The following is a 26,576-nucleotide window of genomic DNA, read 5'->3' as shown; positions in this document are numbered from 1 at the left end:
TGAAAGACAGAACACCAACCAAATTATCACTAGACATCTTTGCTTTCAATGAGATATTGTATTAAACAGTATTTACTTGAAACACAAATAACTAGTCGCTTACGAGACAGACAGAGAAAAAAAAAAAAACACAGAAATAAACATAAACACATGATACTGATCAGATAGCAGTCTGTGTGGATGCTTACAAAGAAAAATAGGAAATTATGAGACCGTCGAAAAGAATACCGTTTATTGATGGCCAGAATGAGTCAGAGATATTTTAAATATTACAAACCTAAATTAAATTATGGCATAATATTTTAAGCTATTAAATAAGTAATTGAGTATACCGCACATTGGTAATATGTGGACAATTTCAAAAATTGAAACGTGTTTATCAAAGAAACAAACTCGTCAAACTCCGCCCATTTTGCCTTTGCTATGAGATTGGACGAAATGTTTTACTCCTGCCCCTTCACCCACCACTCCCCGTTCAGGCAGCCAAACTATAAATCCAGTGTTTTTATACAGTCTATGGTTACGGCGAACGCTTCTCTCATGAATATTAAATTGGTGATGCTGACGTTGCTTTGTACGTTTCCTGAAGCGTTTGACAAGTCACGTAGACTAATTAATATTCATGAACCACAAGCGTCTCTCATTCGTCTACTGTCGAACGGTCCACATTCTTACTGGGCGAAGTACAAGCTACTTAATTAATATGCATGAGGCTCACGCAACGCATGTGACGTGCTATGAGCTGTCTCAAGTTGAAAACACTGTCCATGTTATTGCTCCGTCTCTGCAATGTGCGTGCTGTACTGCTAATGCAAAATATATTTTTTTGTAAATCTTTTTGACTTAAATAATTAAACAAGATATTTTTGGCGGACCTTCTCGTTTTCCTCACTCAAGGACTGTTTACATTACCAGTAATCCTACTGCTAGATTTTAAGTGACAATCGAGCCTTCAATTTAAGGTGAGGCGAAGCTCAATGCATTTACGACTAAAGCGTAACGTAAATTGAAACGGTCACATCACTTCTTCAGATCAAATACTATGGTTTTTTTGTTGCTTATGGAAAGCACGTGATTTTGCACGTTTGATATTGATGTGGTTACTACTTGTTTCCGTGATCTGCAGGCTTAGGAGGACGGTAAACAAGCGTATAATGGCGACTGAGATTGAAGCATGGACCACTGGCCCTCAAAACGATGGTACGGACATTAAACCTCTGGTTGTACTAAAAACTGCGCATTAATGCATTTAGCTTGCATTTAGCTTATTAGTGCATATTGTAGTGGGTCTTTTACCATGTCGATTTTGCAGACGACATAGGCGTTAGTTGCCTATGTTCCACCATGTGCTCTGGCAGAAGGCTTGTTTATCGCATATGTGGTAAACTCTTAGAAAAATAAACGGTGCATTACTGCATTAACACCAGGATTTCAGTGGATGTTATTTTGAGAGCATAAAGACAAGCTAACATTTTAATGCAAAACTTTTTTTTCGGAAGTTATTTTAATTTCTCTTTTAGAATTTTACAAATAAAGCGACCAAACATTTCCCCCCGTATATTTAACACAAATTTACTGTCGTTTATAATGTAAACTCTACATTTTAATTCCAAAAGATCGTTAAACGCAAGGAGCTAACGTTAGCATGAACAATTGTGATATTTGCTGCCAGATTGGCTTAAGAACAAACCATTATTAAATGGCAAGTTGTGACACTTCTTTTCTAGCCAAATCTATTTATATTTGATCTTGTAAACAATAAAATCATTAAATGTCTTTGTTAAAAATTTGCTACAATATTTAACACTACGCCCCCTTGCTGAGATACCCGGATGTTTTTCCTTCCACGTGAGTTTGAATACGTGTTTTGTAGATTGCCTTTCAGAAATACATTAAGTGCAGAGGTGCAGATCACAGTTATAGATAATGGAAAAAAGTGTAAGAATATAAAATACAGAAAATCAGAAACACAATTTCCTGTAAGCTACGAACATGCAGATATTACATGACTATTAATGCATATACATAAAAAAGAGATGAATATAAAATAATAAAGGTATTTGAATTCAGATATGTATCTTCTTATTTTGGCTGCGCTGCACAAGGAACTCAAATAGAAATCCATGATAAAGTACTATTATTGAAAGTACTTACCACAGTCTTCCTGTATGACTTGTTTATTGAGCTGGTCTAGTAATTTTACAGTCATGTGACTTGGTTTTTTTGATTGCACACAGAACTTGGCTTCATTTAATTTCTCTTATCTGATAGCTGACTTTAGCATATGAATCATAATGGACCTGCGTGTTTATTTATTCGGTTTTTAATATTTGTGTAATTATATTCAAAAGTATTATGTGTAAACAAAAGAAATTGTTTAAAAATTAAAATGTTAGAAGTTTTGGAAATCTTACAATTTTAACAAAAACAAACAAACAAAACAAAAACCTACAGATTTTAGTATTTTGTCACTTGGTCTATTTAAACTTTTGCATTGTCACTGTTTTGCATTCACATTCTGTTTTGTATTTAAATAAACACAGTAGATTGACACATACTACAAGAGCTCATTTTAATGATTGTGTTTTCAGTCCTTCTCTTTACTGGATTGGATTCAGTTTGATTAGTTTGATGAATAGCAGGCGTACATTACAATGAACAAAAAATAGTAAATAAATATTCTAATATGACACTTTTCATTGGGGTTGATGTATTTACACTTCCCCAAAAAATGTTAATGTAAATTAAGCAAATTTGTTATTTGCATACATTTTGAGATATATTTTGTCTCTATGATTTTGTGATTATTTAGCAGTTTTTTCCCCTGCAATTTTGCAGCAAATAGTAAAAGTAATTTTGTCAGTTGCAATCAGATAGTAGTCACATAAGTGTGAAACAATACCTCTCATAAAACATATGTGTGTATATTTGTTGCATAATTCTAGCAATATATCTTGTCACCACATAGAATACTGGAGGAAAAAAAATAGTTGTCAGACACACTTAAGACATGTACTTTTCATATACAATTTTCAAATTGAATTTGGCCAGGTTTTAATTTTGCATGCAACAAACAAATTAGATATTATTGACCCCATACATATGAATACCTGCCTATTTGCGGATCCCTGTTTTTTCATGTATTCTGTTTTTTCATGGCTTGCAAGACACATTTGCACTACAGACTGGATGTGTTGTTGTAAGGTGGGTCTAGTGTACACCCCCAGAATATGTCAAAAGTGAATATGCCATTAGGGGTGGAACGATACATGTATTCGTACAGAACTGTCATGGTACGGACATCTCTGTTCAGTGCATGAGGCCTTACAATGAATACAGGCAGTACACCCCCAATCCAGAAGGGGGCGCCTGCAGCAATGCAACACTGTTTGATAACTGGCCGCCAGCAGAAGAACAGCAAATGCCGTACTTGAAAACAAAGCCCACTAGACAGTGACCATGTGCTGGCTCTGAATGCGTCTCTCACAGACTGGCAAAGTAGTATACTTTAAAGGCTTGTGCACTCAACTTTGTGTTCGTGTATCCTACCTCTCTCATTCGGCACACATCCAAATATTCCATAATATTTCCATATCTGTGATTTAAAGTATCTGAATGCTAAACTATTATTTATTATGTAAATTATAAGCTTTGTACTTCAGTTCCAACGGTGACACAGAGGCGGGCGTGCTGATGTTTGGTTCACTGTATCTTATTTTAAAGTACCAACTGTGGTTTCAAGTTAGCAATGCTGTAACTGATGTGTTTTGTGTGTGCCGCTGCGATCACTTCAACTGTTTCCTTATACCAGCAGAATCAACTTTAAACACTTATTGTCTTATTAATAATGCATCACTGTATAAAGGTCCGCTTTTATGCTTTTATTTATTTTTACATTCACAGTGAAAACAAAACATTGTGCTTTTGTAAAATAAAGAAAACAAATAGGATGTCGTTTTTTGCTATTTGAGTTTCCTTTCTGTGAACAAATTAAGCCTGTCACAAAAATTAACTGAAACTCAGCATATATAGGCTACGATAGATTATATATATTTAACAATGTAATAATATTTAGTATTTTCACATCTGGGTGGAAATAATTGTAATTTGTATGCTGTCTGTTCAAAAAGAAAAGAAACAGAGCATAGAAGATTTTTTGTTGTTGTACAGAAATCGTATCGAACTGTAACCACTGAACCGAGATACATACCGAACCTTGACATCTGTGTACCGTTCCACCCCTATATGCCATAGTTGACAAAAACAGATAAGACTTTTACTTTTATCACAGCAAATTCTCCTTATTGACAGTTAAACCGCTTGTTAAACACACCCACCACACCTCCTCTTTTCCCACTTAGTACTCAAAACAAAACAATAGGGTTGTTATTGAGACACGCTTTTTTTTTTTTTTTGCTGTAATACAGAGCTCCAGAGGTCTGATCAATATCAAAAAACTTTTAGTGGATATTTCTGCAACATTTCTGTTTTGGCGTGTATTTTGTGTTGCTGTTCCTGGCGCTTATGCAGATTTAAACACTGTAGTAGCTACAGTGTGGTTTCTCGTCTGACTGTAGCTAGTATTTAGGACGAGAGTATTTATTACCATGTAGTTCACTCCTACTCCTACTTTCTCCTGTGAACGTGTCACCCCCACCCCACCCATGCGAACTGTACACTGCTATATGTAGAAATGCTTGGCAAGAGCACCAGCAAGGCACCGAAATAAGCAACGTCAGCTTTTCTGCCTTCTGTGCTACTGCCTTTAGTTATCCTTCTGTAATCTTGTGAAAGCAGAGATAAAATTGTTGGGGTTTACATCCTAACATTATTACAGACCTGTATGCATTGTCATTTTTGAGTCTGTCTCTTTACAACTGAGTAGAGTGTGATTTAATAAATGTATAGCCTATTGTGGGATGAACCTCAGCTTATATTTGTAGCTTGATTGAGACCTTGAACTAAAAGTGGACTCATCACCTTTTATGTTATAAACAGCAGTGCTATTTTAATATTATTTATATTCTATCATAGTTTTAATTCATGTATTTTATTATTATTTTAGGTGATTCTTTTTCAAGGTTTATCTGATGTGAATGTGAAACCTGACCAGGTGTGCTGGAAAAACAAATATTTCTCCGTAATGAAATGTTCTTTTGGAAATGTTCTAATCCTTTATAATACAATTTAAAATGTCAGTATTTGTTTTGTTAATGTTTAGTTAAAGTGGTATGCCTGCTATGTGATGTCTGAAACTTACCTTTTGACATAAAATTGAAATGGTAAATGGTCAATTGAACATTTTTGGTCTTGTATTTTTCATAAGTCTTATTTGTTTATTTGTACTTCTGTTTCTTATTTATTTGTTCTTTTACCATGCACATTTGTTATGTGAAGCAACTTAATAAATGAGGAAATTCACAAGCAATTTGTCATGAACAGGTTTTCTACGAGTCGTAAATCTTAGTAGAAAATCTGAAATTCATAAAATTGTCACTGAGTGTTGCTTTCACTGCAAAAAATTAATATCTTCTTTAGTGTTTCTGTCTTGTTTTCCAATTCAAATATACAAACAAACCATCTTAAATCAAGATACATTTACTTGAGATGCAAAATGAAGGTATGAAGTTACAAAATTAAGTGAGTGTGTGCTTAAAACAAGAACACATATCTGTAAATTGTGTATGTAAATTCAATTTAAAGGGAAAACAAATTAAGTTGATTTTCCTGAGAAAGATAATCAGATTTTTTTTTTTTTAATTAAATTTTACAGTGTTATGAGAAGGTACAATAAAGGTTCTTTCCATATTCAAGTGGTTGGGAGCAGAGTTTCTCTCTTTAACTTGCTTTCATAAAACCTGCAGGACAGGAGGCTTTTCTGTGTGGAGTTTCCATGTTCTGCCTGTGTCTGCGTGGGTTTACGCTGGGTGCTCCGGTTTCCTCCCACAGCCAGCAACATAATTGAAAAATTTAAATTGTCCCAGGATGTGTGTGTAAAGATGAGCATTGTGTATGGACCGACTTGTATATGAATTAACTGGTTCACGCCATGAATATAGCCATAGATGCTGGATTGGTGTTAAGAGAGAAATAAACAAACAAACAAACATAAAACCTGCAGAAACCCTGGTAAATGTAACCGTATTTACGTTACACTTTTGCAAGTTCAAAATGTAAACTACATGAGAAGTACTGTGAAATACAGCGAAGAAAGCAGATGTCTATGGTGTTTAGCTGGTAACGTATGCTTGGCCATTTATCTAAATAGTTGTCCATTCGGTCTTGTTCAGGCGTGTTCTCACTTGAGCAAGGGAAGGGTGAGGAGGATGAGTCTTATGGCAGTGACGATCTGAATGAGTTGGAGGTGAACGGGAACTGGACCCCTCAGGAGAAGGCCCTGCATGAGGCCAGACTGAAAGCTAAGGCTAAGCGGCGCCTGCGCAAGTCGTCATCCCGGGATTCCAACCGGGAATCAATCTCTGATTCGGTTTCAGGAGAGCTTTCTACCGATCCACACAGCCCCAAGGGCAAAAACGCTGTAAATGACAGAAAGTCACGGACTGGAAAAGGTCGGGGACTGCCCAAAAAAGGTAAGATTGTGAAATATGAATTGTTTTTCAAGTGCGTGATATGAATCTTACAATTGCGATATTTATTTTAGCTGCAAAATCGTCCAAAATGTTTTATTGCATAATTCTTTTTTTTTTTTATTTTGATTTACAAATGAAAGTTACTTTTTTCTAATTCGATTGTGTGTTTTATTATAATGGATGCAAACCAAAAAATAAGATAAGCGATATAACAGGCACCACTTATACTGTGTTGACTATCGGATAGATGTTTATTGTTCAAGGTCTCTCTACTTTTTACTCTTGGCTTTCTTCTAGTGTTTTACACTGATTGCTCTTATGTATAGGTGGAGCGGGTGGTAAAGGTGTGTGGGGAGCAGCGGGTATGGTATATGAGGTGGAGGAACCTGATGCTAAGGACCCCAACTATGATGAATCTTCACAAGTAAGTGTATACCTACATTTCAGTTTTACAGGTTACATGAAGAATACTAGTGTAACTCACTTTATGGCAGATGTATTATTTATGGGTTATAAATGGAAAGTGTTACAATATGTGCAATAGTTCATGTATTGTTTAAATCAACAATGTCAGTTAACACATTTAGGACTGGAGATAATAGTTCAGAAGGATAGTTCCTCACCCTCATGGCATTCTTCAGGATTTTGAAGCCTGATTCATACTCTGAGAATGTTTGTAAATGAGAGGATTGTAACATTGCACATCTTTTTTATGCTCAAACAGCAACATTACACAATAAGTGAGAAAGCATAATAGGACCCCTTAAGTGAGGTTCGAGTCCAAAGTGAGTGAACTTGCAAGAAGTTTGAACAAAATGCAGTAAAAATGATTTGAGGCTCCTGTTTTTTATAGAGTTTAATTAGTCCCAGGTGTGGTTAGTGCAAGTGTCATGATTATAGTTTAAATAAAATATCTATAATATAACTAAATTACATTTTATAAAAAAAAAAAAAAAAAACATTACAACAGACAGGATCACCAAGTTTAGCACTTTTAAATGACAATTTATGTTTATTAATAAAATATAAAAAAAAAAAAAAAAAAATATATATATATATATATATATATATATATATATATATATATAAATATATATATATATAAATACACATGGATGTGTATTTAGAACTCATGTTCACAGGTCCCAAATCAAATATAGCGACATGTCAGTAGCATTAAACATCACTGATTCTTGCATCATGACATTGACACAACCACTAATGAGGTGTGATTGGCATGAGTGTAAGTAAATAAGGTAGTGTGAAGTATTTCTTAAAGAGATGTCCATTAGAAAACCCATTTGCCTTTTTGAAATAATTAGTGTTTCTCCTCTTCAGCTGAGTGGGATGTGAGCTAAAAGTAGTTCTGGCAAGCATGCTATTTGAATATTGCAGTGATATTAATTGGTGCACAAATTAAAAAGCAAATGCTTGTAGCATTGTTTTGTTTCCTTGAAAGCTCTGTGAGGCCAGATGCATGATTTAATCAGTGTTATTTTTATTATTTAGTATATACTTCTTTCCTCATTTTTTTTATCCCCTTATGTACAGTAAAGGTGTTTTTTCTAGTGTGAGACTCTAATTTGTATATCAGGGAGACACTATATATGCCACAGTAGTACCAGAGCTGGACGAGAGAGAACTCGAGAAGACCATCAACCCCATTGTGCAGGAATACTTTGAGCATGGAGACACCAAAGAAGTGGAGGTGAGCTGTAGTTCATCACAAAGCCAGATGCCAATTAACAGAACCATTGTTTCAGTGTAATGTAGAGGAGAAAATGTTGGATACAATGTGTGCTTAACATTCCATATCTATGAATTGTTTACTGTTAGCATAGTGGTTCACAAACAGAAAGCTGGAGCATAGTAGGGGGCATTAAAAAAAACATTAAAATAAGCTTAAACAAGTGATTTTCTAAATCAGGTTAATTTCTATTTTCAGTTCACACAGTCTGTTTTCTTCTTATTTGAAGATCCAGGGTTCACACTATCTTGGACAACTAAGATATATGAGGAAGCCTAATTTAAGGTGTGATTTCTAGAGAGGGAAAAGTCATATAAATGTAATAAAATCTTTAAACTCCATGGACAGTGTTTTTTAAAACTACATTTTACAGTTAAGCCAAGCTCTAAAATAATTTATCATGTAGAAATTGTGTTTAAAAGTAACGACTGGAAAAAAAAATCATGAAAGTTAAAAGGGTCAAAAGTAGCGGGTTTCCTGAAGAACATTCAGATATCTTTAAATGTCTGGAATCCTATAATTTTTAAGGGGGCCCTGAAGTTAAAAAGGTTGTGAACCACTATATTTCTGCATCACTCTTACCTCACAATTGGTGGAGTATACAGTATTTTAAATACTCATCAGAATTTTGAATTCACATCCCAGCTATTTTCCACAGTTTTCTATTGTTTATGTCAACTATTGATCTAAACTTATCTCCATTTCCTCCTTTGTCTGGTAGATGCTGCTCAGAGAGCTGAATTTGGGCCATCATAAATATGAGTTCTCCTCTCTGGCTGTGTCTCTTTCTCTGGAAGGCAAGGCCAGCCACAGGGAGCTCACATCTCGTCTCCTCTCCGACTTGTCTGGAAAGGTGCTCTCTGAGAAGGACATGTCACGTGCATTTGACAAAATGCTTAAAGAGCTGCCAGACCTCATCCTGGATACACCGGAGGCCCCACAGGTTGTGTCATACAGTAAACCCAATTATACTGTAAAATCGACAATGTAAAAAATTAAATGAAACAGTTCTGTTTATTCACCCTCATGTTGCTCCAAATATGCATGACTGGGGAACGCAATAGACCACAAAAAGTGTTTTTTAAAGATTAGCCTAGCCTCTCTTTTAAATGGAATGAAAGGGTATATACTATATTTGAATGTGAACTACATTCCCTGTATTACCTGGTTCCTTTCCTTTCCTCAGATGCTTGGTCAATTTATTGCACGAGCCATTGCCGACCACGCTTTACCCATGAGTTTCCTTGACTGTTACAAAGGCAAAGTAGATTGTGACCATGCCAGGTGAGCTTGATGTTGCTTTGACAGTCTTATATTGGCTTATATGCTTGGATATTAACCAGCATTTTTGTGTCCAGTTTCTGATTAGAATTTGTTTAAGTTTGAAGACCAATTTTATTTAAAAAGAGAGAGTCACAATGAAAGTTTTATTCTGGGTCAGAATGGGAATTGCGGTGGGAATTTACCACCTGCCACCAGCCAGTTGTCAAAGTATTGGCAGGTAATTTGGCCTTATCTGTCAGTAGCTATGGTGAACTGTCTCTGATTGGTCATCATTGTTGCAATAATACATGTTTGTAGAAGTAGCATTTCGTCTTTCCTAGAAGTAGCACAGATGGAATAAGTGGAATAATGTTTGCCATTCACTATAGCAGGTTATATCATATTATTTTAACATGTTCAAAATAAAATCAAAAAGTCTGAAAAGAAAAAAAAAAAGCATAGAGGCAGCGAGGGTAATTTCCCACCCTACTTGGGGTTCTAGATTAAATATGCAGTTCCTTTTGTTTGAGATGTGAAATCAGACAAAATGAGCTGCGCATTTTTTTTTCCTGCATTATCTGCTTCTGACTTGCTGCCTTACCCTTTATGCTATTCCCTGCTCATTTGTTCATGCCCTCATGACTATTAGAGCTGCACTGGACAGAGCATCAGTTCTTCTCTCTATGAAAACGAAAATCATGCGGCTTGATAATGTGTGGGGAGTTGGTGGCGGCCAGAGGCCTGTCAAACATCTCATCAAAGAGGTGAGGTATCCTTGTATTATTACTTGTGCTTGTTAATACTGCAAATTATTATTATGTTGTATTATATTATATTATATATTTAACCCTTGATATAAAATTATGACACTTGAATATTTTATATAATCCTATTTGTTGACAGATTATTGAATTAATTAACAGTTAATAATAACGTGTTAAAACAACTCTATCCAGGTCTAAAAAAATATCTATTTTACATGTTGTTGAATTATCATTGAATAAACTATAGAATAGAAAAGTATAAGATAGGAGTATAGAATCCATCAGTCAGTCAATGAATGCATTTTCATGTAAAGGTGTTTATTAATTCATTCACTTGTTTCTCGAAGTACAAACTGTCATAGAGCAAAACATAAATAACCCAAAACAAAACCTAATAATACATAAAATAAAACATAGTTAACTCATTTATATATATACATGTATGTGTGTGTATATATATATACATGCTGCCAAAAATTGGGTTGGTGCAATAGAAACCCTTTCTCACATTTCTGATCCTGCCACTTATTTGCTGCCCATATATTATGTTGCTGTTTGTTTTACAGATGAACCTATTACTAAAGGAGTACTTGGTGTCAGGTGAGCTCTCTGAGGCTGAGCACTGTCTGCGAGATCTAGAAGTGCCACACTTTCATCATGAACTGGTCTATGAGGTATGAAGTTTGAAGTGTGAAGAGCATGTAAAGTAGTTATGTCATGTAGAATTTAAAAAGAATAATGATTTTTAAAGAGAAACAGATTTCACTGTTTCTTTTTATAAAATGGTGTTTTACCATCAAGTCTACTGACTTGGAAATATCAGTATAACAATCATTGCATCTTGGTTTTGCCTAGGGCTGGGCAAAAAAACGAATGTGATTTTCACGCACATCTCGTCAGTAAAGCCGCTCCTGTGATAAGTAGGTAATCTCCTGCATGTGCAACAATTTCCCCTCCGCGCTCTGAGCATTTAATAATCACTCCGCTCCCAGTAAATGTAAATGCCGCTATGGGAGAGCCGTAGTTCACTGACAAGCTACACAAAATTACGTTCAAAATCGCTGGCGATTCATTGCTGATTTTGAACGGGATTTTGTGTAGCTTGTCAGTGAACCCGGAGCAGCATTTACATTTACTGGGAGCGGAGTGATTATTAAAATCGCGGAGGGGAAATTTTTGCCGCTCCACTCCGCTCACATACTCTGATCTGAATGCACGTGCTTGAGATTAACTACTTATCACAGGAGTAGCTTTAATGATGAGATGAGCATTAAAATCGCATTTGATTTTTTGCCCAGCCCTAGTTTTGCCCATTACAACAAATAGTGCAGTAATATGCACTTTCCCTCACACAAGTAATAAGTCTCTTGTTGGACCAGCACATTTTCAACATTTTCTTTGATGATAAAGTGCATTGTCAGGTTGTACAAGGACTTGCTTTTCCTCATTTCCTCTTCCAACTTCCAACTATTTTTCTTGTTTCTCTTATCTGTTTCTGGTTGATGTAGGCTGTGGTTATGGCACTGGAGTCTACAGGTGACACAGCCTTACAGATGATGGTCAAACTTCTCAAGGCATTCTGGCAAACCGGCCTAATCACTCTGGACCAAATGAACAGGGTTTGTACTAATCTAAAAATCTAAGGCAGTGACTTGATTCAGTTAATTGGTTGTTGATTGGATGGAGGCAGATCTGAATGCAATTTTTAAGTCTATTAAAAGAAAGCTGAAGAGTTTAAAAATTCAAGGTCAGAACATTTAAAAAGAAAATGAAACCCATGCATGGATGAATTGTTTACATTTAAATGCATTTAGAAAATATTTGAATTTCCATTTAATGCAGACTTTGATTGTTGTTGTTATTTATTTTTTTATTATTAACTAACAGATGGCTCTGTAGTGTTAGTATAATGGGGGTTACACCCACTGACATCCAAATTTGTATGAAACACAAAAGGTGATAGTGGATGGAGATTTATATCTACTACCTTTTCTAGTCAACACCAGATGACTACAAAGGTAGTTTTTCCGGTCATCACCAGATTTGCATCTGTTAATCTTTGAACCATACTTGTATTCAAAACAGTTTACTTGTAACATCAGCAGAAGTTTCTCAGTGACGATTGTCTATTGACATACAACTTGACTTGGTAATTAAAAGTTTGCAGGTTGGAACCCTACAGAGGACAATCTAAAAGCCATTATTTTTGTGATTGTGAACAAGAAACAAAAGGGCAACCCTGTAGCGAGGAAGTGTTGTTCATTCATTCATTAATTTCCATAATTTTAATGAACTGGTTTTAAAGCTTTCTGTTCATAACAATGGCTTTCAAATCAGTAATTGAATTCAACATAATTCAATACAAAATTTGGCCAGATTAAACATGTAATTGCTTTGACATGGTTGGCAAAATCTTTTGAACAGTGACACTGTTTGTGAGACGATTAATGGGTTTGCATGTTTAACACAGGGCTTCCAGCGTGTATATGACGAGCTGGCAGAGATCAGCCTGGATGTACCTCATGCACACTCCATTATGGAAACCTTTGTGGACCTTTGTTACCAAGATTCAGTGATCACTAAGCAGCTGAGAGATTCCTGTCCAACCAGGTCAGAGACTTGTGTCTTCCCTGTTAACCGGTTTTCCGTCATATGAAAAGACTGAAGAATATAAATTGTACATTTTATTACTGTCAGCTATGTAATGGTAGTTCTTTTCCTGTAAACACTAGCATTATAACATGTTCTTGTGGCCATTAGGGGGCGTAAGCGCTTTGTGAGTGAGGGCGACGGAGGGCTTGTGAAAAGCTAGAAGATTCGGGAGAGCTCCGGCAGGCCCTGATGACGAGCAGGCTGGGATCTCCTGCACTTCCCTGGGAATCTGTCCTCACTGTCTTCATTGCTCATCCTCTGAGTACACAGAAATTTTCAGCCTCAGAAACCATATCATCTTGTAAAAGAGTGACAACTGAGAAATGCTGTTCTCTCCTCTATTACAGGCTTTGTTTCCTTTTGTTTGTGAATTTATTTGCGATTGTATGCAGTGTAAGCGCTGCAGCGAAAGAAAGAAGTGGGGAAATCAGCAGCTTCAGATGGCCATGAAATACAGTTTGGGTTGAGGGATTAATGTTGCTTGTTTCAGCTTAAGTTGTTTTTTTTATTTTTTATTTTTGTTCATAAGTGTTCACTTGTTAGTGCTCACAGTGGTCTCTCAATGTTTTGCTTTTCTTTGCAATGCAATGCATAAAATATGGAGCACGTAAACTAATGTATGAAATAAATTGTGCTACCAAAATGAAGTGTTTAATCAAACTGTTAGGCCAAAATACAATATTTTATGAAGTGATTGGGGTCGCCTCTATTGGTTTTTATTTTATTGCATGTTTATCTTCAAATTTGTCTTATTCCTGCGTAAGGAAACCCACTTTTACAAATTCACAGTTCTGGGACATTGCTTGGTTAATTACATACAGTCTCTTTTTTCAGTTATTCATGATTTGTACCTAATGCATGATAAAAACAATTTTAATTCTAATGAGTTTGTGGCTAATTTTGACATCAAGAATAACCTTTGTATGTTTTAGCTGCCAAAGAATGGAGGAGAGAGCATCATCACCTCTCAGTCAGGCTGATGCCTGTGAGACTACAGTCTCCCATTTTCATAGCAGCTCAAAAGTTTTGTACCCTCTCTGTTTGAAGGTAATGTTCAGAACAATCATTTTAATTTTCAGTTCTTTTGTTTATTTGGACAAGGAAAACTGGTTAAATTGTGTCAGTGCAGAGTCAATTATTTAAAAAAAAATGTACATGTATCATTTTTGAAGTGGTAAACTTTGCAGCAAATTTCCACCAGTTTCAATCAACACTTGTGGTTTCAATTATATGATGGGAAGAAATTGCTAAATTTAACCAAAAGTACTTTTGTACGTGGAATCAGTCTTTGTATCTGTTTGTTGATGGGACACTTTTTCAAAGCAAAAACATTTTGTCAACCAGCATTTCCTGAGTTCCAGCATTAAATACATTTTGACACTAATTTCAATAAAAAATTCATAATGCTCATATTCATGTTTCTTTGTGTGAGTTTATTATTTTTATTTTATTGTATTTGTTTTCCCTCCGGAAATTGATATAGTCATTTTTGAAAGCCAGTTTTTATGAAGAGACATGCCAGCAGGGTGGTGGAGTGCTTACCAGGGGTGAGGGGCACAGTGACTTACGGTAGATGGACAGGATCAAATCCCCTACCCAAAACAACAAACTGCTACATTTGAAACAATGTGGAAGGCAGCCTGAATCTTTTTTTAGGAAGGATTTCCTTTTTTTTTTTTTTTTTTTTGAAACCACAAACTGCAACCTTTGAATGAAAGTGGAAAGACTGCTGATCTTGGGATTTTCAGTTTCAGATGAGTATTTTTTTGAAAAATCAATTCTTAATTAAAAAGTAATGCGTTACATTACTAGTTAACGTAATCTGATTGCATAACTCATGTTACTTATAATGCTGTTACAACACTGTATGTAACTTATGTAGGCTACACACCATTAATTGACCATTCGCAAAGACCCGCCCTCCCTAGTGACTGTTGCCATCCCTGACAAACAGTTCTCACACTATATCATGTGAAAAATACATTGCAGAGCAAAGAGGAAAATGACAACGTGCAGACAGACAAGACAGATCAGGTTACTTCTGGTATGAAACAAGGTCTTAGGACTCACAGCTTTCAAATTTTGTAATTTTAAAAGAAATTAAAACAATACAGTTTTGTTGCTCTTTATGTGTCGTGAGAGATTGCTGTATTGTCTCAGTTCCACCACATGAACCAAGCGTCATATTTACTTAGAGCACGAAATGAACATGAATAAACATCAGAATGTGTTTTAAAACAGACCATTTTCAAATGTAAGTCCACCGAAGGTAATCTACTGTCCTGTATGGTTTGTAGTTAAAGCAGTCATATGATGCGATTTTAAGTTTTTCATTTCAAGTGTTACAAGCTCTTGGTAACATAAAAAAAAAAGGGTCAAAAAAAGACAATTTGTGAACCATTGCCTACAGTAGATTATGGTGCCATATGTCATTGTTTTTTTTTTTCTTTCTTTCTTTCTTTTTTTTTTTGTATAGGATGGCAATTTAGACTGGTTGTTGTTCTGTATCATTTTTCAACATGACTAGTTTTGATTCCAATATGAGAACACAACTTTTTTAAACACTGGCTTTAGGCATCTATCTATCTATCTATCTATCTATCTATCTATCTATCTATCTATCTATCTATCTATCTATCTATCTATCTAGCTGTCTGTCTGTGTCCGTCCGTCCGTCCGTCCATCCATCGATCTCTCTCTCTCTCTCTCTCTCTCTCTCTCTCTCCATTCTTATTTGTTTGGTAGGCATGTATTCACCAACTTTATTTTTAGCCTGTTGTCCATGTTTTTGTCTTTGTCCAGACTTGTGCACATATGCCAAATAATACAATGGGAAGTTTGTGGTTTCCTGCGGTTATCCTGGGGCTCTTATACACTGTAAGCTCTCACATGTATCATCACTACTTTGTACTGTTTAACGTAGAGAATTGTCAAAATCACAAATTTTCTGTCAAAATCACATTTTGTGAAGCTTAGAAGACTTTTTTTCTCTCTCCAAAATTTCTGCTGTGATTCTTAATTTTGCTTTCAGATGGTTGTGCAGATAACTGAAGAAGCGATACAGATGGGCATGTTTCCTGAAGCTGCTGATTACTCGTTCCAGAATTGTCGGAAAGAAATGCTGCAAATGGTCACAAAAAGTGGAGGTCTGCTGCAGACAGAGCTTAATAATAATCCAGATTTTAAAATTATGTGGAAAGGTAATGTAGCATGCAGCAAGACCATTCCATGGGGTACACCGGAGCACATGGCTGCAGTGCAGAGCTATGCAGAAGCTAGTCCTAAATTTCATGAAAGATTCAAGAAGTTTGTTTAGACTAGCATGGGCAGTTCAACTTACTGAGATGAGTTTCCTTTCAAATCTATTTTCTTCCTGCTGACAGATGCCTTGCAACTCATAGGCAAAAACAATTGTCTTACAGTGTACTCTGGTACAGGGAATGAATATAACACCAAGATCAGGGAGAAAGGGAATTTTGAGAGTTGTTTTTCCAACAAACCTGCACTATATTGATGCAATAGAAGCAAGTCTCAGTGATAACAATGGGACTGTTTTCAACATCACTTCTTGTTCTGTGATCCGCTTTGAAGATTATGGATGTATTTCAGAGGAAATTGATCTGCTAACATCACCCACTGAAGTTTTTACAGTTATGGGCATGAAGACTTAATTAGTAATGATCATTTTAAAGAAATCATCTTAACAAATTCTCACTTTCAAAGTTCTTCCAACTGCAGCAGTGAGACAGAGCAGTAAAGATGTGTTTGATTGTATAAAATACTAAACTGTGATAAACTGAGCACATTTAAAATAAATATACTAATCTGAAATTTCTCTTTCTGTTAAAAGCTTGCCTGAAGAATCTAAAGAATCATCTTCAAGTTTCCTGAGTTCCAGTTTACTGAATCTTATGGCTTCCTTACTCATGCTGTATACTACAAACTGACTCTGTAGTATACTCTGTATGTTCACAAAAATGCAAAGTAAAAGTTACTTGAATGTTATATGCATACATTCAGTGTTCTTGACTTATCAGGAAGAATTTATCACTACAATAAATTACTTTGTTTTTATTTTCTTCATTTTCTTTGTTCTCATTTTAATAATCCTTAAGACCACCTAAACCTTAAAAAACCCTAAACTGTAGTGTTCCTTGAGAATTCCCAAGCATTACAAAAACGTCCATACATTCACTTTTACATTTTCATTACGTGTATTGCAGCAGACACGCTCAAGGTATGATATTACATGAAGTACCTCATACCACCAGAGGGCACCATTGCGATAGACCTATAATTTTTTTTTTTTTAATGTAATTTTTGTCATTTCTGTCGTGTTGCAAATTCATATTTATATTAATGGGATACGATTATACTAAAATTAAAGGACATTTCTGTTAAATGTTTCTTTACTTGGTATTGTGTTCTGTCAATGCCTTCAGTTTTACAGTTATCAGACCTGCACTCGATCAGAAAAAAAGCTGTCATTGGGGCAAAGTATTTGTACTCCTCCCCCCCACCCATCCCCCCATTAAACAGAGCTGTTATAGTGATTCTTTACTCAGTTTTATTTTTCTCCCAAGATTCTTATGCCAAGGACCCCCAAATAAGATGATACCTTTGGTAGAAACAAGCTGTTAATCATTGGGATGTCAGTAACAGGGAAGAACGTGACTACAGTAAACTCTCCAGCTGTCGACTCATTTATTCAGTTTGAGAATAAGTTCTGCTGTCTATGGTGAACCAGAACATCACCTCCTGCCCTCTTTCAAAATTCCCTCCTTGGACTAAATTACTTGAGTTACACAATGTCTGATTGTAATTTTATTAAACAACATATTGAAGGTATAGCCATCAATAAAGAATCACACTGTGTTAGAAAAGTAATGTGTTTTTTTTCCTCTATAAACCAATGGTTGGCCTATTATTGACTTTTGTTTTATTTCTTAATTGTATGGTATTGTGTTGTATACAGATTTTTATTTCTCTTATTTGTATAAAAATAACGAAGTAGGCTATTACATATATAGCCTATCACTAAATGATCTGACGTGGAGAGACACCAAAACATTATAGAAAGTCAGAGAACTCCATGATGTATAGAGGTATGTGTGCATGTGTGTGTGTGTGTGTGTGTGTGAGAGAGAGAGAGAGAGAGAGAGAGAGAGAGAGAGAGAGAGAGAGAGAGAGTGGAAACTGATTCGCTCCCAGGTGTTTGTAACGCTGACGCGCATTTACACCTTTCGGAGTCACTGTTCATCCGTGTACCTGACAGGAATCTGAAACCAGCAAAATTCAAACTGACAGAACATTGGAATAAACCCATTGGAATAAACCATAGGACTTGCTTTTGAATCCATTCCTTCTCTGTAATTGAAAATGAGCAGCCGACGGCGGCGATGCAAGCGTCAGCTGATCAAATTTACTCAGCATATTACTCGATTAATCACAGGAACTCTGAACTCAGGTAAAGTCAACCAGTTTGTAACTGGCTCTTTCTGAATATTATTTAGGGTATCGATATGAGACTAAAAAGATAACTTAATTGGCACATTTCATCGTTTGACTGTCGCTTTGTTGTCCTGAAGTTCATTCCATCTTTTATCATGCTCAGCTTTTGTTCATAAACTGTTATTAGCCTACTATTAATATCATAACAGATTGTTTGTTAATGTACAATTAAGTTGAAAAGTCATTAAAGTCAATCATCCTATTTTCACACACAATAGCCTATTCATGACTTATGATCTATAATTACCAATACCAATTTCATTTATTGTGCCATTGTGTAAAAGGTGTTTTTTTTTTCTTTTACTGAGAATATACTCTTATTCAGAATTGGCTCCTTGTTGCCCTAGGGTTTCAATAAAATCACTCCTTGCAATATTCCTGATTTAGCTTGGTAGGCTACTCGCAATGTAATTAAGTAGCAACCAAAAATGTTGATGTTTAAAAAAATTAAACAAAAAAAAACAAAACAAAACAAACATTTTGTAAAAGTCCTAAGACATAACACAAGTTAGTTTTTCACTAATTGTGTTATTTTGCCATAAGCCTACACCAGTCAAACAGACCAAGGGCAGTTTTGACATGGGGAAGTTGTAACAAAGCTAGAACTAAATTTACATTTATGCATTTAGTCGATACTTTTATTCAAAGCGACATTGCACTGAAGGTATATATTATAAATTAGCTTATAAATCAGTTTTTGCATTGCATGGGAGTCAAATGCAAGACCTTGGCAATGCTACATGCATTAATATTTAAGAATAAATGAATTAATGAATAAAAATGGAGATCAATGTAACAATTACAATTGGTTAATCCAGTTGTTTTACTGTTTAAATTTTTCTGAAAAAAAAAAAAATCATTGCATGTAATGCATTTAAAATAGAGATGCACGTTTTTCCTTTTCTTTTTTTTTAAAGATATAATTTATATTACAAGGTATTTCTCTCAAATCAGTGTCCGACTGTGAATACATGTATTATATGTTTTTGTTTTTGTTTTGTTTTTTGGTTTCCCATGCTTATATCTTTAATGTAATTATTCCATACAACAACAATTTATTTTTTTATTTTAAAAAACCATGACATCAGGTAAGAAGTATTCACACTAAAGTAAAGGAAATATAAACCCAATAATCATGTTATACATTTTAAAAAAAAGAAAGAAAAGAAAAAAGAAAAACACCACAACAGCAGCAAAGGATTTTTTTTTCAATGTTCAACTGTCAGTACAACTCGGCTATCTATCTCTTTAAAAAATATTTTTACTATTGGGCAGTGATAAACTTTACAAAAGTCACAATAAAATTAATACCTATAGTATAAGCTAATCAACAGGTGTTGTAACTCCTTCCAGACAGTCTTGTGATTATAAATTCATACACCCCCTTTTTCTTTGACTCTTCAAGGGTGTAATTACACATTTAACGTAAATTCTTAATATTTAACATCTTTTAGTCTTAAAATAATGCAGGCATGTACAACACAATGTAAATCCACCAAAGTTGCATCAGCTAATGTTTCAGTTTACACTGTTCTTACATAAAATGTAATTATTTATCGACACACTGTTTAAGTAGTAAATTAGACTGTGTGGGGTAATACAGTTTGTGTTCACTCATCACTGTCTGTTATTTAGGTGCAATAAAAATAATAATATATATAATTTCTTACCACACCCTATATGGGTTATTATTGAAATTACAGTGCTAATCATTAATGGTCTTAACTTTGTGGATGAGTGTTCTAATTAATTTCATCTTTCCCTTGGCTGCGTTTCATATCCTTGTGGGACTATATATAATTACACACTCCATCATTCCATAGCCAACCATAAGACAGTGATGATCCCTTAATAATGCCATAAATTAAGTATCGCAGACACTGATACCTTTTTCAGGTCATTTTGTCTGCCACATTTCTTCTAGATTTTGGCTTAATTTTTTCTGCATTTGAGAAGGTTTTGTGCTGCTTTTTTATCTGCTGCTTGAACACACATTCCTATTTGAAATTCATGCATGCAGATTACATGTAGTATATGATTAATTTAAAGCATTTGATTGTTTTCCTACTGGTTATTCACTGCCCAGCACCTGCTTTGCCTTAAAAGCATCATAAGAAAAAAAATAACTACAAGCCATTCAGTCTTTTTCCTCTTTCTACTCCAATAACAGGCCAAAGAAGGCATTTATGAAAGTGATACTGTCATGTTGCCACTCAACAGGAAAAGAACAATTACCACATTTCTCATGGCACACTATGTACATAAATGGAAAAATTACATTAAACTAAGCCCTAAAGAAGAGATATCAAAATGGGTCATTTTTTTAATATACTGTATATAAAGATTACTAAAATAGTTCCTTTTTATAGTCTTCTTCTATCAGCCACCATTCCTTTTCAATTTACTCTTTCATCTGAGCCGAAGCTATTTTTTTTTGTTTGTTTGTTTGTTTTGTCTTTGTCATTGATAATGTTGTTTTGACTGTTTGTGTTTGTGTGTGTGTGTTTGTGTAATGATTAATTTGAGGTTTTCTCACAACTGTATTCTTAGTCCTAAAATAGAGTGAAATACCTTATTCTCTCATGTAAATTAAATTTAAAGCCAGTGATTTCACATTCATCATTTCCACATCCTGCGCAGTGTTTAACAGAACACCTTTAGAAGTTTAAATGATTTTCTTTTTGTACAATACATATCTATATAAAATAAAACCAATCTAACCTTTTGAGGGATTCTATTAAAATGAGGAATTCTCGTTAAAAAACTGGTGTACTATTAATGATGAGATGCTCTATTAAAAATCCAGTGCATAATTCGCCAATATGTACACTCAGGCGGTAGCTTTTCAAAAGGTACTAATATATACTTTTGAAGTATTAATATGTATCTTTAAGGTACTAGCATGTACCATTTAGGGGTAAATAGGGTACAGAGATGTACCTTTCAGCTTAAAAAAAACATTAATTTATACTAAGAAAACAAATTTTGTTATAAGGCTATAATAATTTTTAAGGCACATCAGATAAAATTGCTCTTTAAGGTAACAACTGAAGGTTGCCACTTTTTTAAACAGTGTCTTTAACACATATTAAATTAAATATTAAATATTAAAAGTTTCTCTTTGAAGTGATTAAAGATCTAGAACTAGACAAATGCAACTCTAAAATCTGCTCTAGTTATTTGTAGCACCACCTGTGCAGTGAAATGTGACCAGTGAACAGTGGTGGGTGCTGTGACTTGATAGATATGTTCTAGGAGCAGCTTGTAACATCTTGACCAATCTTTAAGTGGGTCATTCTAGTACTCCAATTTTAGCATGGATTAATCTCCTCATACAAAATCAACTGGTTAACAAGAACATTTTGACCTACAAATAGTAAATAGTTCATATATGACTGAATGTTTTAAAGGAGATCAAAGTATGTGATTATAATTGTGAAATATCTTCAATGTTATTTTCTTTCATTGTCTTCTGTATTTCCTCAGATATGGTATATTTCTCATGCATGGACAATTAAATTTTAAAAATAAAAAGTTTTTTTAAGCACAGGGACTGTATCTTGTGAAAACCAGTGCTTCTCTGCAAGCATCAACCTATGCACCATGACGTTCTTCTGGCACAGAGGTATTATGCATGTCCTAAAGGAGACACCGCTCAGTGGCTTTAGTTACCTGACCTGCTAAGACACAGTAGTGAATATTTAATAAAATTCACAGAAACAGGCCTGCAGACCCTTTAAGCTGTTTATGCTGTGAAAACTGACCCATACATAATACCTGCTAAATAGTTTTTTAGGAACAAAAAACAAAGAGTTTTTAAATAACAAAACAAAAATTTAATCAAAATGTCATTACATAGGTGTAAAAGCAATATAAAATACAGCATATATAAATACTTGCATGTTGCTGCAAATATTGACCCCATACCAACAGTTAAACACGTCTCAGATCTTAGACACCAAATCTGTTTTAACCCTATAATGTAGTTTCTCAAATCACGGATAATGATGTGTAAAAGGAAACATTGCCTTGACAAAGCCATCAATACATGTCACTCTCTTTTCATTATTCATCAAAAAGGCAAGTGTTTGTGTAATTAATGTAAGCAAGTGAGGATGCGTCTAAACTCCTGCATGTATCAGAGTAAATAAAAAAATGACAGATTCTTTGATTCTGAAGCTGTTTTGCCCATACAAATGATGGCAGCTGTGTGTTCTGTGTTGTAGATAATGAGGATGAAGAACAAGAGAGCACAACAGTGCGGTATCACCCGGAAAATCTGGAGCAACTGCAGTTGCAGACCCATTTCTCCAGACAAGAGCTGCAGTTACTCTATAGAGGAATCAAGAATGTGAGAGTTCAGTTAAACTCCACCTGCTGGGTGTAAAAATTAAAAATGATGCTGTCATTGTAGGCCTCCTGCTCTCTTTGGAGATATTCCAGTGTCTTAAATATTGCTTTCTTGTCTGGTCCTGTTTTTTTTTTTGCTAGGATTGTCCAAGTGGAGTTGTGAATGAGGACACATTTAAAAACATCTATGCTCTGTTCTTCCCACTGGGAGGTTGGTCCACTTAAATTTGTTCTATATATTAATAAATATGTTTGACCAAACAATAAAATGCCATCTTTGGTAAAGTTCATAATAGGAAACTGCAAATCACATAAAAATTACAGATTATCTTTACTGCACACTGGAGTCTTTTACTTGCACAGATATAATTTATTGCTTTTGTTTTCTTAGATTCATCAAAATATGCTCAGTTTCTTTTCAATGCATTTGATAAAGATAAGAATGGCTCTCTTAGTTTTGAGGTAAGTATTTTGAACTTAATTAGATAGTTTGGATACAATATCCTTATTAATTATGTTTTTTTCCGATGTGAATGTCATCCAAACATTTGCAACAAATGATGATTTTCAAATGTTATATAAAATATAGCAGGAATGTTCAGACAATTTATTATGTCAATTCTTTATCTATTCAATAGTTTTACTGTGCTTTATTTTATTTTTTTCAGGAGTTAGTTTGTGATCTCTCAGTTTTGTTGAGAGGCACTACAGAAGCGAAGTTGAACTGGGCCTTCAATCTATATGACATCAACAAAGATGGTCAGATTACTAAAGAGGTCTGAAAACATTTTAATCTGAAGCTGTCAAGATTATGTCTGAAATACATCTTGAGTTTTGATTCCTTTCAAAAAAACTTTGTTCTGTGAAGTTTTGTATGCAAATACTGTATTTGATCTTTTTTTTCAGGAAATGTTAGATATATTGAAGTCTATTTATGATTTGATGGGGAAATCTATCCATCCACGACTTAAAGAGGAGGCATTATGGCAGCACGTCAGAATTTTCTTTCAAGTAATGCCTTTATGCACTATTATGTTTATGAAAAGTGACTATGCATGCATTTTTGGAAAATATGTAGGACCTACGATTTTGTTTTATATTATGGAAGTTTTCAGGTGGAAATGTCCACAGGGTAGCGCTAGAAGTCCTATTTGAATATGGCACTTAAAGGGATAGTTCACCCCAAAAAAAATCACACTTGTTCAATCACTCACCCTCATGTCTTTCAAACCTGCATGACTGTCTGTTCTATGTGGAACGTGAAAGAAGATATTATGAGTAATGTTCTAACAAAGAACATCGCTTGTAACCAATATTATTTAGTTACCAACATTCTTCAAAACATCTTTTGCAGAGGAAAGAAAGTCATACAAATATAAGGGTGAGCAAATGATGACAGAATTTTTGGGTGAACTATTTTTTTTTTTTTTTCATAAAAAAAATAACACTTAAATTGTGCACAGGTTGTCTTGAAAGCAGTAACCTGGGCATAATAAAAAATGTCACTGTAATGTTAGTTCTACAATTTTGTTAATCATGTAATGTAAAGTGCCATTTAGCCCTACTTTCTATCAAAGACATGGCTTCAAATGCCAGGAAACACACTGAAAGAAAGTACATTCAGCACACTATGAGTTCCTTAAATATTGTAATTTTAGATTCAGATTGTTATTTAAAATTAAGGTTACAGTTTAGAATAAAATAAATAAAATATAAATAAATATAAAATAAATATTTTGGCAGCGGGCATTTCACCTGGAAACAGTAGTGAGATATAGCAACCATTAAATATGTTATTATAAATTATTGACATTTTCAATGAGGTCAGGCTGGTTTTGCAGCAGAAATATTTATTAGAACCTCTCTCAAATCTCTGTCAAAAGTCAGTTTCAATGAGCATTACTAGATTACACCTTGCTCATACATTTAAAAGCAATAATGCATTGTAATTACTGTTTTTCTTCTTCTTCTTCTTCTTCCTCTAAGAAAATGGACATAAACCAGGATGGTGTAGTAACTATTGATGAATTCATTGACTGCTGCCAAAAAGTATGGCTCATTGTATCTTTATCTAAACCTTTATTTCCTAAACTAGATATGCATGATAATGCAACTGTCTGTGCTTTTGTTTTGCAGGATGAAAATATAATGCAGTCTCTTAAGATTTTTGACAATGCTGTCTAGATTTTAGTCAGAAAATCCACCCTAAGCACTTGGACATTTCTTGATATATAATACTCATTGTTATAATGCCAGCTTTTCTGTACTGCTGTTCTTGCTCTTGACAACTCAGGACTGCTCTGGACTACTCGGGACTGCTCCAGATTGTCTTTTGTGAACTGACTGCTGAATGTATACATACTGTGGTAGAAATTTGGGACTCTAGTGTGATGCAAATATAAGTGCAATGTTACTTATAAACACAACATCAGTGTTACTGTATTATAATGTGCTTCTGTGGTTACTGACCTGGCTCATATTTGGCATAGCCTAGCTGTTTCATACTGACTCTTTCACACATTTTCAAAGAAACTTTAACCCTAAACTTTTTAATATTTAATTCAATAGATAAATAATTTATGCTAGACTAGGATGACTCCTCAACGTCAAGCTAGAACCATGTTACTCAAGTGGGCAACGGGTCTTTTCTGTTCTTTCTTTCTTTCTTTCTTTCTTTCTTTCTTTCTTTCTTTCTTTCTTTCTTTCTTTCTTTTCTTCACTTTTCTTTCTTTCTTTCTTTCTTTCTTTCTTTCTTTCTTTCTTTCTTTCTTGGCAGTGGTTAGTCTGTGATATCTCTTGTGGAGAAGACTGAATGAAGTTTATTGAACAAACAAAAGTGACACTATAAAACTAAGGGGAACTAGAAACAAAAATACACTGAAACTTAGTTTAATGATGTAACACATTGCCATATGTGAAATTCCAGTAGTTAGCGAAACTGTATAGGATGTACCGTATGGACAAGGTAACACTATTTATAATAGCATAGTATATCTCTGATAAGTCAATAATTAACATTAAATAATGCTAACTAGTAATGCTATAGGACTTTTAATATATATTTAACTAATTGACAGTTTAAATACAGTTTAAATGTATTTTGTTGTTTGGGATGTCGTGGCCTAGTGGTTAGAGAGTTTGACTCTAGGTTGTGGGTTCAAGCCTCGGACCGGCAATACCACGACAGAGGTGCCCTTGAGCAAGGCAACGAACCCCCAACTGCTCCCTGGGCACCCCAGCATAAATGGCTGCCCACTGCTCCGGGTGTGTGTTCACTGCTGTGTGTGTGCACTTTGGATGGCTTAAATGCAGAGCATGAATTCTGAGTATGGGTCACCATACTTGGCTGTATGTCATGTCACTTTCACTTTCACTTTTTTTATTTATTTATTTTTAATGTCAAGAATATAAAATATACCAGTGGTAAGGGAATTAGGCCTTGACAAATTTTAATATCAATTGGTATGAATATTTATTATCAAAAAGAGTAGAGCCTCTAAGCCAGAGTGCCTCCTCTCTCTCTCTCTCTCTCTCTCTCTCTCTCTCTCTCTCTCAGATAGGCAGGTCTGTAGTTAGTGTCATTGGCTTCGGACATAATAGTAATTTTGTTCATTCTGCTTCTATCAATAGAAATGACACTGTTGAAAGATCTGGAATTGAAAAGGTTTAGGTACAAAACATGCAGTTCTTGGCAAATGA

At 34.7% G+C, this 26,576-nt stretch overlaps 2 protein-coding genes and 1 long non-coding RNA gene across 3 annotated transcripts; all 3 read left to right on the top strand.

Moving 5' to 3' along the window:
- The first annotated feature begins 731 nt into the window (after positions 1 to 731).
- On the top strand, positions 732 to 14,428 carry LOC109096720 (programmed cell death protein 4-like). Its single transcript, XM_019110358.2, has 12 exons — positions 732 to 962; positions 1,127 to 1,200; positions 6,291 to 6,590; positions 6,917 to 7,014; positions 8,185 to 8,298; positions 9,059 to 9,280; positions 9,524 to 9,621; positions 10,250 to 10,364; positions 10,931 to 11,038; positions 11,873 to 11,983; positions 12,835 to 12,974; positions 13,125 to 14,428. The coding sequence occupies exons 2-12, from the start codon at positions 1,155 to 1,157 to the stop codon at positions 13,174 to 13,176; spliced, it is 1,404 nt and encodes a 467-aa protein (XP_018965903.1). The 5' UTR covers positions 732 to 962; positions 1,127 to 1,154; the 3' UTR covers positions 13,177 to 14,428.
- Positions 14,429 to 15,741: 1,313 nt separating this feature from the next.
- Positions 15,742 to 17,621, top strand: LOC122135839. The gene is made up of 3 exons (XR_006153691.1): positions 15,742 to 15,893; positions 16,048 to 16,162; positions 16,867 to 17,621. It is a non-coding gene; the product is annotated as an uncharacterized LOC122135839 (long non-coding RNA).
- Positions 17,622 to 18,218: 597 nt separating this feature from the next.
- kcnip4b (potassium voltage-gated channel interacting protein 4b) lies at positions 18,219 to 26,026 on the top strand. The gene is made up of 8 exons (XM_042716283.1): positions 18,219 to 18,483; positions 22,754 to 22,878; positions 23,019 to 23,088; positions 23,269 to 23,339; positions 23,546 to 23,653; positions 23,784 to 23,888; positions 24,864 to 24,926; positions 25,014 to 26,026. Exons 1-8 carry the CDS (start codon positions 18,396 to 18,398, stop codon positions 25,059 to 25,061), a joined length of 678 nt encoding a protein of 225 aa, XP_042572217.1. The 5' UTR covers positions 18,219 to 18,395; the 3' UTR covers positions 25,062 to 26,026.
- The last annotated feature ends 550 nt before the right edge of the window (positions 26,027 to 26,576 follow it).

Source organism: Cyprinus carpio, chromosome B1 (assembly GCF_018340385.1).
Source record: "Cyprinus carpio isolate SPL01 chromosome B1, ASM1834038v1, whole genome shotgun sequence".
Lineage (NCBI taxonomy): Eukaryota > Metazoa > Chordata > Actinopteri > Cypriniformes > Cyprinidae > Cyprinus > Cyprinus carpio.
The sequence above is the reverse complement of the archived record's forward strand: the minus strand, read 5'-3'. Positions and strand labels throughout refer to the sequence as shown.

Coding starts and splice junctions, on each gene's coding strand:
- kcnip4b (XM_042716283.1), top strand. CDS start 18,396: ATGAGCAGCCGACGGCGGCGATGCAAGCGTCAGCTGATCAAATTTACT. Junction 23,654..23,783: donor ATGGTCAGATTACTAAAGAG/GTCTGAAAACAT, acceptor CTTTTTTTTCAG/GAAATGTTAGATATATTGAA. Junction 24,927..25,013: donor TCATTGACTGCTGCCAAAAA/GTATGGCTCATT, acceptor TTTGTTTTGCAG/GATGAAAATATAATGCAGTC.
- LOC109096720 (XM_019110358.2), top strand. CDS start 1,155: ATGGCGACTGAGATTGAAGCATGGACCACTGGCCCTCAAAACGATG. Junction 7,015..8,184: donor ACTATGATGAATCTTCACAA/GTAAGTGTATAC, acceptor TTTGTATATCAG/GGAGACACTATATATGCCAC. Junction 11,984..12,834: donor CTCTGGACCAAATGAACAGG/GTTTGTACTAAT, acceptor TGTTTAACACAG/GGCTTCCAGCGTGTATATGA.